This window comes from Mandrillus leucophaeus, unplaced genomic scaffold, assembly GCF_000951045.1.
Source record: "Mandrillus leucophaeus isolate KB7577 unplaced genomic scaffold, Mleu.le_1.0 Scaffold241, whole genome shotgun sequence".
NCBI classification, from domain to species: Eukaryota; Metazoa; Chordata; class Mammalia; order Primates; family Cercopithecidae; genus Mandrillus; species Mandrillus leucophaeus.
This window is the reverse complement of record NW_012102488.1, coordinates 536,453-549,428: the sequence shown is the minus strand read 5'-3', so window position 1 is coordinate 549,428 and position 12,976 is coordinate 536,453. Positions and strand designations below refer to the sequence as shown.

The 12,976-nt window shown below is 39.3% G+C and overlaps 1 protein-coding gene across 3 annotated transcripts in view; it reads left to right on the top strand.

The window, feature by feature from the left end:
• Positions 1-12,976, top strand: part of ETFA (electron-transfer-flavoprotein, alpha polypeptide) — a 139,072-nt gene that overhangs the window by 108,003 nt on the left and 18,093 nt on the right. For all 3 annotated transcript variants that reach the window (XM_011982668.1, XM_011982667.1, XM_011982666.1), the window contains one exon: positions 10,391-10,456. In XM_011982668.1, the coding sequence (XP_011838058.1) occupies positions 10,391-10,456 (66 nt within the window). The remainder of the gene's footprint in view (positions 1-10,390; positions 10,457-12,976) is intronic.

The window sequence follows — 12,976 nt, the reverse complement described above, 5'->3', positions numbered from 1 at the left end:
GGAGGGGGCTCCAGCCTTAGCCAGCCCAGAGAGGGGCTCCCACGGTGCTGCGGCAGACTGAAGGGCCCCTCAAGCACCCTCAGAGTGGACGCTGAGGCGAGGAGGTGCTGCGAGTGAGGGCTGCTAGCACTTTGTCACCTATCACTGGGCTTAAGTGATGCTCCGGCTTCAGCCTCCCAAGTAGCTGGGATCACAGGTGTGTCCCACCACGCCCAGCTAATTTGTTTTTTTGTAGAGATAGGGTCTTGCTGTGTTGCCTAGGCTGGTCTCAAACTCCTGGCCTCAAGCGACCCTCCCACCTCGACCTCCCAAAGTGCTAGGATTACAGGCATGAGCCAGGGCACCCAGCCTTCAAATAAAGTTTTTATTTGACCTGCTAAAATGCAAAGCTTTGTAATAGACTTGATTACATGTTCAAGTATTTTGATGTCATATACACAAATATTTCAATGTAAATTAACTGAATAGTTTTAGGTAAGCATATAATACTATACTTAGCTTTTCATAATTTCAGGTACACTTAAAGTATATTTTCCCACAATGGAAAAGCTCTGAACTGGTATAGAAGCAAATTAAGTAAATGCAAAGCATTTAATTATAAAATAAATATCAAAATTATATTTAATTTATTATTATTAATATTTTTAGAGATGGGGTCTTATTCTGTTGCTCAGGCTGGAGTATGGCAGCATGACCATAGTTCACTGCAGCCTCAAATTTCTGATCTCAAGAAATCCTCCTGCCTCAGCTTCCCAAATAATTGGGATTATAGGCGTGAGCCTCTGAGCACAGCTGAAGTTATATTTTAATGTGAAACTATTCTCTTAAGGAAAAAAAAAAACTTGTTTCAGGTCCTGTACATCTTGCATAATTGAAATCTGCAATTAAAAAACATTACTAAGACGCCAAAGGTTGAAATTTCACTTTTTTTCTGGTTTACATTTACATTTTTGAATTGCATTTAACAATATAGTTAATGTCCTTGTTTTAAAAAAATTCTTTTAACCTTGTATTGAGCAACTGGGTTATTAAATTTACATTTTGAACAAAAGATATGAGGTACATAATGGAAGTGTATGCTAGTGATATACATCCCACCTGCTTTGGACATATTAGACTAGAGGTGAAGAAGACATTTACTTAGTTCCCTATACCTCCTGGGAGAAAAGATAGACTGGTTAAAAGAATATGGAGGACCTTATATCTAAGAATTAATTTGAATTTAAGATTTCAAAGAATCTTTGGCTACATATTCTCTTACTAAAAAGAACCAAGTCCATCTACTGAGCCATGGAATCTCCATTCATGTGAAAAATCTTCAGAGGCTAGATGAGGGCCCCTGCTTTTCTTCAAATGCATTTTCTAGCTTTGCCTCTAGACATTTCCCTTTAGCAGTTATTTTGAACCAGATATTGACTTCATTGAAAGCCAAGTCAGAATCTTTAGCTGAAAAGTATTAGTTTTCAGTGCAGGTTACATAAATTAAAGAAACAACAACAACAACAAAAATAATTTCAGTGCCTTGCCTCTTTTGTGAGTCAGTCTCCTTGAAGGGCTTCCAGCTGGTGCATGTGGGTGGTGGGTGTGCATTAGAGGCTTTCTAATTGATGTGCAAGTGGTTGATAGAGCAATAAATCTAAACAGTGTAGCTTGTCATTATTCATGATAAGGAGACCCAGAGCTAACGTACAAACTGATACTTTTAGTAACATGGAGTAAAAGCTAATGTTAGTTAAAATTGACAATACTTTATATATATATTTATATATACAAACTTCAGTTGGCTCTTCACCAGGTCTCATCTTGTTTTAGGGATTTTTCTTAACAGATTGATAACTTCAGCTAAAGCATATTACCAATACAGTAATAATACTGAGTCATATGTGGTAGAGAAAAAGTGCTGAATTTAGAGTCAGCCTAGGTTAAGAAGCCTACCTTTTGAGAGTAGAACGGTGGCTTCCAGGGGCTGGGAGGTGGGGGAAATCAGGAGATGCTGGTCAAAGGATACAAAATTTCAGTTATGCTGGATGAATAAATTCTGGGGATCTATTGTACAGAATGGTGACTATAGTTAATAAGAGTGGATTATATACTTAAGATTTGCTAAGAGAGTAAATCTTAAGTGTTCTCACCACAAAAAGTAACTGATATGATAGATATGTTAATTAACCTGATTGTGGTAATTATTTCATAATGGCTACCTATATCAAAACATCACATTGTATACTTTAAATATACATAATTTTTATGTGTCAGATATACCTCAGTAAAGCTGGGGAGGGAGAACCTGCCTTTTACTAGGTGTGTATACTTTTGGACAACTCAGCAAGCCTGCCTGAGCCTCTGCTTTCTCTTCTATAAAATAGGAATCATTTCTACCCTATAGAGTTGTTACAGTTAAGTGAGGTCATGTGTATAAAGTACAGCATAGTTACTGGCGTAACATAGACAGTACATGTAGCTGTGATGACTAGTGTGCTGTCTTGAATTCTAATAAAACAGGAGCTAATCTTAGTACAGCGGCATTGTCTGATGGATGGGATATAATTTGAGCTTTAAACCAAGAGTATGGGTAAAATCTTCCCTTCATGTGAAACTCAGTTTAGCCAGAATCCTACCTGAGAATTTCATAATACAGGCAGAGAGCTGTTTGAGAAAAGAGCCACAGATAGTTGTGCTTTGAATTTTGGGGCCTCTTCCAAAAAACGAAGAGACTTAAACAGGATTTAGCAAACGAAATAGTTTGGCCTTTTAAGTGAGCAGCAGGATGAAATATAGCAATATTAATGCATAGGAGGCTCCAATAATTAGAAAATATAGTTTGGTTAATCTACTACCCAAAGACACATTCATTATTTGCTATGATAAATTCATTTAACTCCTAACCTGGCATTTGTTATGTATATGTATATGTGTATTATGTTTTAGCTATAACAGTTGCTGTTTAAGGTTATGGCTGTGTAGTCTATTGAGGAAAGAAGGTTAAGAAAGCATTTGCCATACTGTAAAACTCTTGTCCTGGTTGAGGAAGTCTTAGGGGTATTGTTTTTTTGAGCACACATAACATTGGATCTCTGAACTCTAGATAGAACCACTTACATGATGTGTTTACATTTTTATTTATTTAAAGAAATGTAATTTTTCATGTTCCTTCCCTACCTCTATCTAGAAAGGAACACTTTTGGCAGAAAAGAAGTTTAAAACCTGATTTTTTAAGAGAGGAAACAATATTGGCATGGTATTTATGCTCTGAATGCTCCAGATTTAACCACCCTACTCATATTCATATTTCATATAAACAAAAAGTAAACGTTTAAATCTCTCCATTCTGCTTTGTTTAAAGTAAAGCAGATCTGAAGTTGCGGTAGGCAGAATACTGTTCCAATTCCAGAAAAATGTGAATTTATGAGTTTATATCATAAACTCACATAATTTCAACTTCATATGTATTATATTTTTAATATGATCAACTTGATATGTCTTAGTACCTGCATCTGGGATATGTATCCTTGCACAAAGATTGTGTTAGAAATCTGTAAAGAAATCACCCCAACTTCCTAGGCAAGCACTGGCTAGGAAGCTGGGCAGAAATTCTAACTTTATGGTCAGTACTAAATTATAAGAAGAAACTAACAGCTATCAAAGAAAATTTTCCCCAGTACACTCCCCTGGAAGAATTGTATCAAGTTAGTAACAACTTTCTTGACTATAGATATATAGATAGTAATAGTTACCATTTTAAAGTGAAATTTATGACAGTTGGCTGTCTCCTTTTCTGTTTAGAACTATCCGGGCGGATCACAAGGTCAGGAGATCGAGACCACGGTGAAATCCCGTCTCTACTAAAAATACAAAAAATTAGCTGGGCGCGGTGGCGGGCGCCTGTAGTCCCAGCTACTCAGGAGGCTGAGGCAGGAGAATGGCATGAACCCGGGAGGCGGAGCTTGCAGTGAGCCGAGATCGCGCCACTGCACTCTAGCCTGGGCGACAGAGCGAGAAAAAAAAAAAAAAAAACAAAAAAAAACTATTAACGTTAAAAATGCCTTCTAGTTTAGAGATTTGGTGATCATTTTAGAAATAATAGCATTATAGAAATATTTTGAGTACTTTATGTGCACCTCATTTTCATCATCACAACAATCCTATTAGCTGCAGGTATTTGTCTCCATTTTACACATAACGGCAATTGAGCCTTTGAGAGATTGAATAACTTGCTCAAGAATGCAGATTGGTAAGTGGGAGAGTCAGGATCTGAACCCAGCTCTTATTTATTTAACTGTAACAATTGAATAACATAGTGGTTTATTTTACCTTCTCATTTTCAACTTTCTTGAGTTGAGATCTGAGCTTACTAATTTTCCATCATCCTTGTTTTCCAATATGCATTTGAGGTTATAAATCTTTCTAAGTAATGGCCAGGCATAGTGGCTCATGCCTGTAATCCCAGCACTTTGGGAGGCCGAGGCGGGTGGATCACCTGAGGTCAGGAGTTTGAGACCAGCCTGGCCAACATGGCAAAACCCCATCTCTACTAAAAATATAAAAATTAGCCGGGCGAGGTGGCACGTTCCTGTAATCCCAGCTACTCGGGAAGCTAAGGCACAAAAATCGAATCCAGGAGGTGGAGGTTGCAGTGAGCCGAGATCGTGCCACTGCACTCCAGCCTGGGCAACAGAGTAAGACTCCGTCTCAAAATCAATCAGTCACTCTTTCTAAATACCACTGTAGCTGCATCCCACATGTTCTGATATACCCTCCCTTTTTTGGTGTTTTGTTCCATGTATTTTTAAATTTCCATTTTAATTTTTCTGACTCACATAATTTAGATACTTTTTACATCTTTTTTAGAATTGTGAGTTTTTGAGGAAATATTTTTCAGGTCTATCTAGAGTTTTAAGAGATAAATATAAGTTACTGGAGAACAAAATTTGATAGAGAGTTGCTTTTTCAGAGTATAAACTCATCATATTAAACCAGTAGTTTTAATCCGCTTTTGTTTTTCCTATAATGGGCCACACCACCTGAAATTTGATAGATTTTTGTCATCTATTTGTGACTCTCTATATTGGCTACTCTCTTGTTTAATCTTGCTGCCTCTAATGCTAGTCTTCAGCTCTGCCACACTGCTGACTTTTCTTTTTGGTTCACGTTCTCATTGAGCATAAAATAACCTGTAAATGGTCTTGTTCTGAGCCAATAGAAGCAACACAAACACATAAGACAATGCCATTCTATCTTTAGATGTGTTGTCAGACCATGGTCCACAGTTCCCTAGTGGAGTTTACAAGAAGGCTCTTTAGTTTGTTCTATGATTATTTTGGATTTGTGCTGCCCACATGATAACCACTAAGCCACATGTGATTATTGGGTACTTGAAGTATAGTTAGTCTGACCTGAGATTACATTATTAAAATTAATTTTACCTGTTTCTTTTTACTTTAATATGGTCATTAGAAAATTTAACATTAAATATATGGCTTACAAGATATGTAAGTATAGATACATCGAATAACTCTGTTTGGGGCTTAACAGTGATGTGCGAAAATGCAGTGTATCAGAGGACAGTTTTCCCCTTAGCTTCTACACGAAATTCTGGAAAAGCAGAGCTCAGATAATACATCTTAGAATTCCAGGTTTGGGCACGTGTTTTGGGTAAAGCAGGAATGATGTTCGTATATACTTACTTTCTGAAGAAAGCAGCCAAAAACCCAATCATCCACCAGAGAACACTAGCCATGTTGAATCCACAGGTTGGTCAAATGTCTATAACAGTCTAAAGATTTCATTCCAATCATCCCTCTAATTCTCAGACATGCAGTTTTATCATTAAGCCAGGACCATTAAAACCGCTTTAAAAGCTTGTTTTGTCTAAAGCACTAAGGGAGCAGGAAAAGATGGGGATAGATGGCAAAAGTGGGCTCCTGTTTGACAGAAGGTTAGGATTAGGGTTAGGGTTAGGATTAGGGTTATACTGTCCCCTAATCTGCTTTCTGCTCCTAATGGCTTTTCCATTTCTCAGTGGCAGGTAGGAAAGTGAGGGGCTGATGAGGGACTGTAGCTCTATCACACCTCTTTTCCATTTTCCTTTATTGGATTACAGATTTTTGTGACCTTGCTATAGCCTGTAATTGTTAGACTGTGAGCTTCTTGAGGACAGGACACAGAGAATTAGTCATCTTTATATTACCTGTAAGGTACAGTAAGAACATCAACAACAGTAAAATCAGTTACCCAGTGCTGCTCAACTCTTTCCTGTTATGGTACACTTAGACAGTTATAGTATTTGTACCACGGGATTCTGGCCACCCAGTACTTCTAGTCCACACAACTCTTTTGTAAGTACTCCTGTCTCAAGTTACTTTACTGCCATCTGTTGGAAAGTTACTGTAATAAAAATACAGGGCTATAGTGACTATTATGAGTGGTGCCCTCCTTCTGAGTTATTCAGTGTGCAGCCTGCTCAGCTGTACATGGTAGTCCTGAGACTACCCCAGGAGCCCACCTGGCCACCTAGTGGGCTGAGAAAACAAATATTTGAACAAACCTCAACCCATGAGTGACACATCAAGGTTTCTTGGGAAATCTGATACTATGCTAAGGACTGGAGCCTCAACAGTAACCCTATAAAGCAGGAGTTCTTATAATTCCAGTGTTTTGGATGAGCAATCTGAGGCATAGAGTGGTTAAATGAATGGCCCATGGTCATGCAGCTATCAGGTGGCAGAACTGGGATCTGAATGGAGGCAATGAGCCTACAGAACCTAGGTTCTTAACCACAGTGATACGGTAAACCTGTTAAACCGCATCAGATGCAGCAGTATCTCAGTCCTGCTTCCCTTTCTATCTCAGCCCACTGTAACTAGTTTAGACCTCAGCCCCTGAGTTCTTTGAGTGAGTCTATAGGTTTTGGCAAAGGAAGAGGTATTTGTGTTTTTTTTCTGCCAGTCATTGTTTGTGTTAAGGTTAAGTGCTATCCCTTCTCTATATTTCAGAATAAACTCTGGTCCTCTTCCCATCCTGTGGCTTTACTTCTCCACACAGTCCCTGTTCTTGGCATCACAGAGTGATCAACACAGACTGCTATCAGCCACCTGGGTTGATCCATTCTCTTCTAAATTCTCACTTTTGTAGATTCTAAAGCCACGAGGCCTATCTCTAGGACTATCCCTCCTTCTTTCTGTTTCTGTTCGTTCCTTTAATCCCCTCCGTCCCCTGCCACACCTTGTATAACCCTTAATTGCTGTACTCCCTGGCAACATCTCTCACTTTCTCTCCAAATTATCTTACTATCTGATTTAAAGGGAAAGTGCCTCAGGGAAGGGATTGTCTTGTTACGTTGTGAAGCAGTATCTGACGTGCCCCATAAATTAGCATCTGTAGAGAGTTTTGTATATACTAATTATTATTATTTTATTATTATTGAAATACAAAAATGCTTTCTGAACCATGAGGAATTAGACTAAGATATTAGTCTAATTGCCTGTAGATGTTTTTTAAAAAGAAGGAAAAAAGCCTCTCTTCCTGCCTGAGAGAGCTATCAGCCTCAGAGCAGCAGCCAAAATCCCTGGACTTGTTCTGGGTTATAGTCTCAGTGCTGTTATGTTTATTCAGAGGACCATGTTTGCAAGACAGTAAAATAAAGCCCTGTTGGTCATGTGGATCCATTTGGACCATTTATTGTGATCAGAAAGGTAGAAATGGCCCTGGAGCACCTGCCTTCAGCGTGTTTTGGCCCAGAATCTCTTATTTCCTTAGTGACATTTACAGGTAAAGTCAATGGAGTTCATTTTTGGGGACACAGTGGGTTTTAAGTAATTTTCATTTGTATTATATTTATGTTTACTGCCAGAGTGAATCAACATTTTCATTAGCATTTTATAATGCACATTAGCATTTTATAATACAATAAGACTTGAATTTACTGTAGACGTGTATGACAGAAAGACTCATTTACAGGACGATCGGTCTTTTCCAGTGCTTACTTTGAGAATATACCTAGAAGAATGGTATCTAGCTAAATAGCTTGCTTTAAAAATCTTTATGTTAGAATTTGTTTGCCGGGTTTTTCTGAATATGAACGTTAGTATATTTTGATTAACAATTTAACAAATGTCCCTTCATGAATGAAATGCTAGTCAGAATAAACTGAGGTGACCTTAAAATTATCTATTGAAGGCTGGGCGCGGTGGCTCATGCTGGTAATCCCAGCACTTTGGGAGGCCGAGGTGGGCAGATCACAAGGTCAGGAGTTCGAGACCAGCCTGGCCAACATAGTGAAAACCCGTCTCTACCAAAAATACAAAAATCAACCGGGTGGAGTGGCATACACCTGTAGTCCCAGCTGCTCGGGAGGCTGAGGCGGGAGAATCGCTTGAACCTAGGAGGTGGAGGTTGCGGTGAGCCAAGACTACGCCATTGCACTCCAGCCTGGGTGACAGAGTGAGACTCTGTCTCAAAAAAAAAAAAAAAAAAAACTATTGAATTACTTGTAAATCTTAAGTAGAAAGTAGTAGAAGAGGTTTACTACTTATGCTAGTGTCCATGTGTGAGAGACAGTATGATGTCAGGGCCTTATTGCATTGTCCGACTGTGTAGGATCACAATTGACACGCTGGATGCATTCAAGGTAGAATCACAGAGCATGCAATTGCTTTTTAATCCTCATCCATACTTTCTGCAGCATTCCTCCCCACCCTAAGACACAGTCTTACTACCCCAAATTGTTCTTCAGGCTTTTGGTAACTATAGAACAAGTTGATTAAAAAAACAAGCTCATCTCATTTTTAGATAATTAACTCACTTTGGGGACTAGATTGGTTCCTTTTCCAGGTTACATGGTGCTGCTCTATGAGCAGTTGGACACTTTATGCTTGTAAAGATCAGGCCTAGGGAGTACTGCAGGGGGCTGGACAGTTCTAAGATTCAGGCTGCCAAAGAGCTGAGGGATTACCTATTATAGTGGTTCTCCAGCTCTGGCTATACATCAGAGTATCCTGGGGAGCTTTCTTTACAAGCACCAGTGCTGGAGCTGTACCTCTTCTGTTTACAACTGGAAAAAGTAAGGCCTGAATTGACTTGTATGTGGTCATATACACTTCGGTGCTATGAAAAATCATAACATTAGGAGGCAATAACATTATTTCCAGATCCTAGTTGAAATGCTCTCTTATTTTGGATTGAGCAATTGTTAAATGAGATCATAAGCAGTGCAGAAAACAAAGTGGGACCACCTTGACACTGTCATTGGCTTTTGCAGTATCTGCCCAATAAGAAAACTAAGTATAACAGAACCACCTTCAGTGCCTTCCACATATTATTCATATCGAGGAGAGACTTTACTGTCAGTTGTGACAAAACCTTAGTGTCAGTCTGGTTACATGGTAGTTATACCTCCTACCCAGGCCAGGACTTGTTTGTTCATTTTTTGTGTGGGAAAAGGTTTTCAATTGAAGCTTTAATTATACCTGGTAAACAAAATGAAGCAGGTAAGCTCTTCTAATTAAGCACTTATTAAAGTGCTTAAAAATTTTCATAATGGAAGTGTGTTTTTATTTTCAAACATAGGTACTGTAAAAATTTTAGATAAGGAGACAGAACAGTGTCAGTCATTCCCTTTGTAATTATTGAGGGCAGAGGGGCAGGAAGAGGTACAGATATCATCAACATTTACCGAAAAACTATGGTATGGAGGCCTTTTTGCTAGGCTCTGGAAACACAAAGGTTCAGCCCATGCCTTTGAGAAGTTTGTTATTTTTTATTCAGAGAGAACGTGTGTGTGTGTGTGTGTGTGTGTGTGTGTGTGTGTTTAAAATCTCTTGATAGTGATTTGTATTTCTGGTTTTTCTAAATACAAAGTTTAGTAAACATATCCTTATTACCATTTTAACAAATATCTTTTTGTGATAAGGCGAACAATTAAGCCAAACAACTAAGTCAAAATTTATTTTAATATATTTGAGTATATGTGTTTATATGTTAATATACAATGTGTGTATGTTGTTAATTGTTAATGGGTATGTACAGCATGTATGGGTTGTGCAGTGATTTTCAAGTGAGTACCACAGATGAAAAATGCTACCTTACAGGTAATTGTGAGATTGAGACACTTGATGTAAAATGCTTAACACTGTGTCTGGCACATAGTAAATGTTCAGTAGTCCTCATTATCCACATATTTATTATACCACCACTGCTATAGAAATTCACAGGAAAAAGAGAACTGTAGGTTAAGGAGATCAGAGAAAAAGGAAAGCATAATTTAAGCAATACATTTTGCCTCTGTTTTATTTAACATGACTTTTGCCTAAGACTTAAACTGCTAATAGCAAACACTTTGGAAAGTATTATATAACATAAATACGTATTAATAACATGACCTCTTTTATTTCAGGAACTTTATATTGCTGTTGGAATATCTGGAGCCATCCAACATTTAGCTGGGATGAAAGACAGCAAGGTAATTATACATCAGTGATGCTAAAAGAAAACGTTTCCACATTTTAGGATTTGGCTTACCTTGTATGTTTCCATGTAGTTACAGTGCATGTAGTCAAGCCATTCACACTAATATAGATCTGGGAACCAAAAGAAATAAAAGCTACTGTTCACTGCCTTAAAAATTATTGGTCACAGAGGCAGTACTGTGTCATGGAAAGAGGCCTGAACCTGAGTTATAGCTCCACTGCTAACTTAATGCATGATGAGTGCTGTCTGCAAACTCAGTTTCTTTGTCTACTAAATGTGGGTATTGAATGACGATCACTAAGGTGCCCTTCAGCTATGACAATCTGTGGATAGAAAATGTGAGGCTTAAACAATTTGATGAGGTTCTGAACGTCTAACTTATTTTTGAGGTTTTGATCCCTGATTCTCTCTCTGTCTGCTTCACTTTGGTCCTCTAACCGTCACAATCTCATATATCAGCAGGGCCCCTGTTCTTGGGTTGTTATCAAAGTATAACCAACACATTTTGGGTTGGAGCATCAGGCCATCTTAATATCTCAGTATCTCAGTAATTATCAAAAGTACAATAAGTATGGGGCTGGGCGTGGTAGCTCATGCCTGTAATCCCAGCACTTTGGGAGAACAAGGTGGGCAGATCATGAGGTCAGGAGATCGAGACCATCTTGGCTAACACGGTGAAACCTAATCTCTACTAACACGGTGAAACCTAGTCTCTACTAAAAATGCAAAAAAAAAAAAAAAAATTAGCCAGGTGTGGTGGCGGGCGCCTGTAGTTCCAGCTACTCGGGAGGCTGAGGCAGGAGAATGGTGTGAACCCGGGAGGCAGAGCTTGCAGTGAGCTGAGATTGCACCACTGCACTCCAGCCTGGGCAACAGAGCGAGACTCCGTCTCAAAAAAAAAAAAAAGTCAAGTGTTTCCTTCCTCTACTTATTGCCCTTTTTTTTTTTTGACACGGAGTCTTGCTGTGTTGCCCAGGCTGATATCGCCCAGGCTGGAGTGCAGTGGCCTGATCTTGGCTCACTGCTAGCTCCGCCTCCTGGGTTCATGCCATTCTCCTGCCTCAGCCTCCCAAGTAGCTGGGACTACAGGCGCCCACCACCACACCTGGCTAAATTTTTTGTATTTTTAGTAGAGACAGGGTTTCACCGTGTTAGCAAGGATGGTCTCAATCCCCTGACCTCGTGATCCACCCACTTCAGCCTCCCAAAGTGCTGGGATTACAGGCGTTAGCCACTGTGTCTGGCCAGGAAACACTTGATTTTAACTTGCTACTTGGACTACTCTGGAAGTCCTGTGTAATGACTCTGAACATATATTTCAGAATATGACACATTAATTCATGCATAATAATGTATGGTTTGAATTATGAACTTGTCTTTCATGAAGTCAGAGATGCCGCTGACATTCCTGCATTTATCCATTCAGATGGAAGCTTGATATAAAAGATAATAAAACTTTTAACAGGCTTAACTTCTTCTAACTTGAAATGCATGCACTACCTCTTTGTAGCTTCTAAATGAACTGGCCCAAAACCAGTCAGATTTTACAGTTGGATGGTAAGTTTCTTTACTGAGCTATGAAAACAGCAGTGCCAATAGGGAAAATGTGATTGCTGCATTAAGAAAAAATAAATAAAAAGAAAGAAATTCCAGCACCAGCAGCCTTAAAGTATATTTTTAGCCAGACCAGTTCAGACATAGCTAGAATTCTGCTTCTCTAAAAATAAAAGATTCTGCCTGTCAAGAAGATACCAGTGAAAATTCTCACCCCACGCCAACAGGGCTGGATTGTGGGAAAGACACTAGGTAGTGTACATCAGAGGAAATAGGGAACAGTTGAAGTAAGGAGACTGGTGTTGGGGGTCAGCCAAGACTTTGTATCTCCATCTAGTCAACAAATGTTTATTAAGATCGTTCCTTATACTAGAAGCTGGGAATGCTTAAATGAAAAAGGCATAGCCCTTGTTGTCACTGTCTCGTCCTGTTGTCTTGTGTCGTCCGCTGTTGTCATAGCCCCATTATCTGCATAGGAGACAGTCTTTAGTTGTATTGGTTTTAAGTTCTAAAATGGGATATTAGAATGGTTTAAATCTGACAGTTGCATTCCCTACAAGCTGCAATTTTAATTAGAATTCTGGTTTAGTTGAAGGAATTCAAGATTTGATTGTTAAATCAAATGAATCTAATGAAAGCAATTTCTGAACTAATATATAGTAATATGGTTGAGGCCACATGCGGTGGCTCACGCCTGTAATCCCAGCACTTTGGGAGGCCGAGGTGGGCAGAGCACCTGAGGTCAGCAGATTGAGACCATCCTGGCTAACAAGATGAAACCCCGTTTCTACTAAAAATACAAAAAATTAGCTGGGCGTGGTGGCAGGCACCTGTAGTCCCAGCTACTCGGGAGGCTGAAGCAGGAGAATGGTGTGAACCCGGGAGGCGGAGCTTGCAGTGAGCCGAGATTGCGCCACTGCACTCCAGCCTGGGCGACAGAGCAGGACTCTGTCTCAAA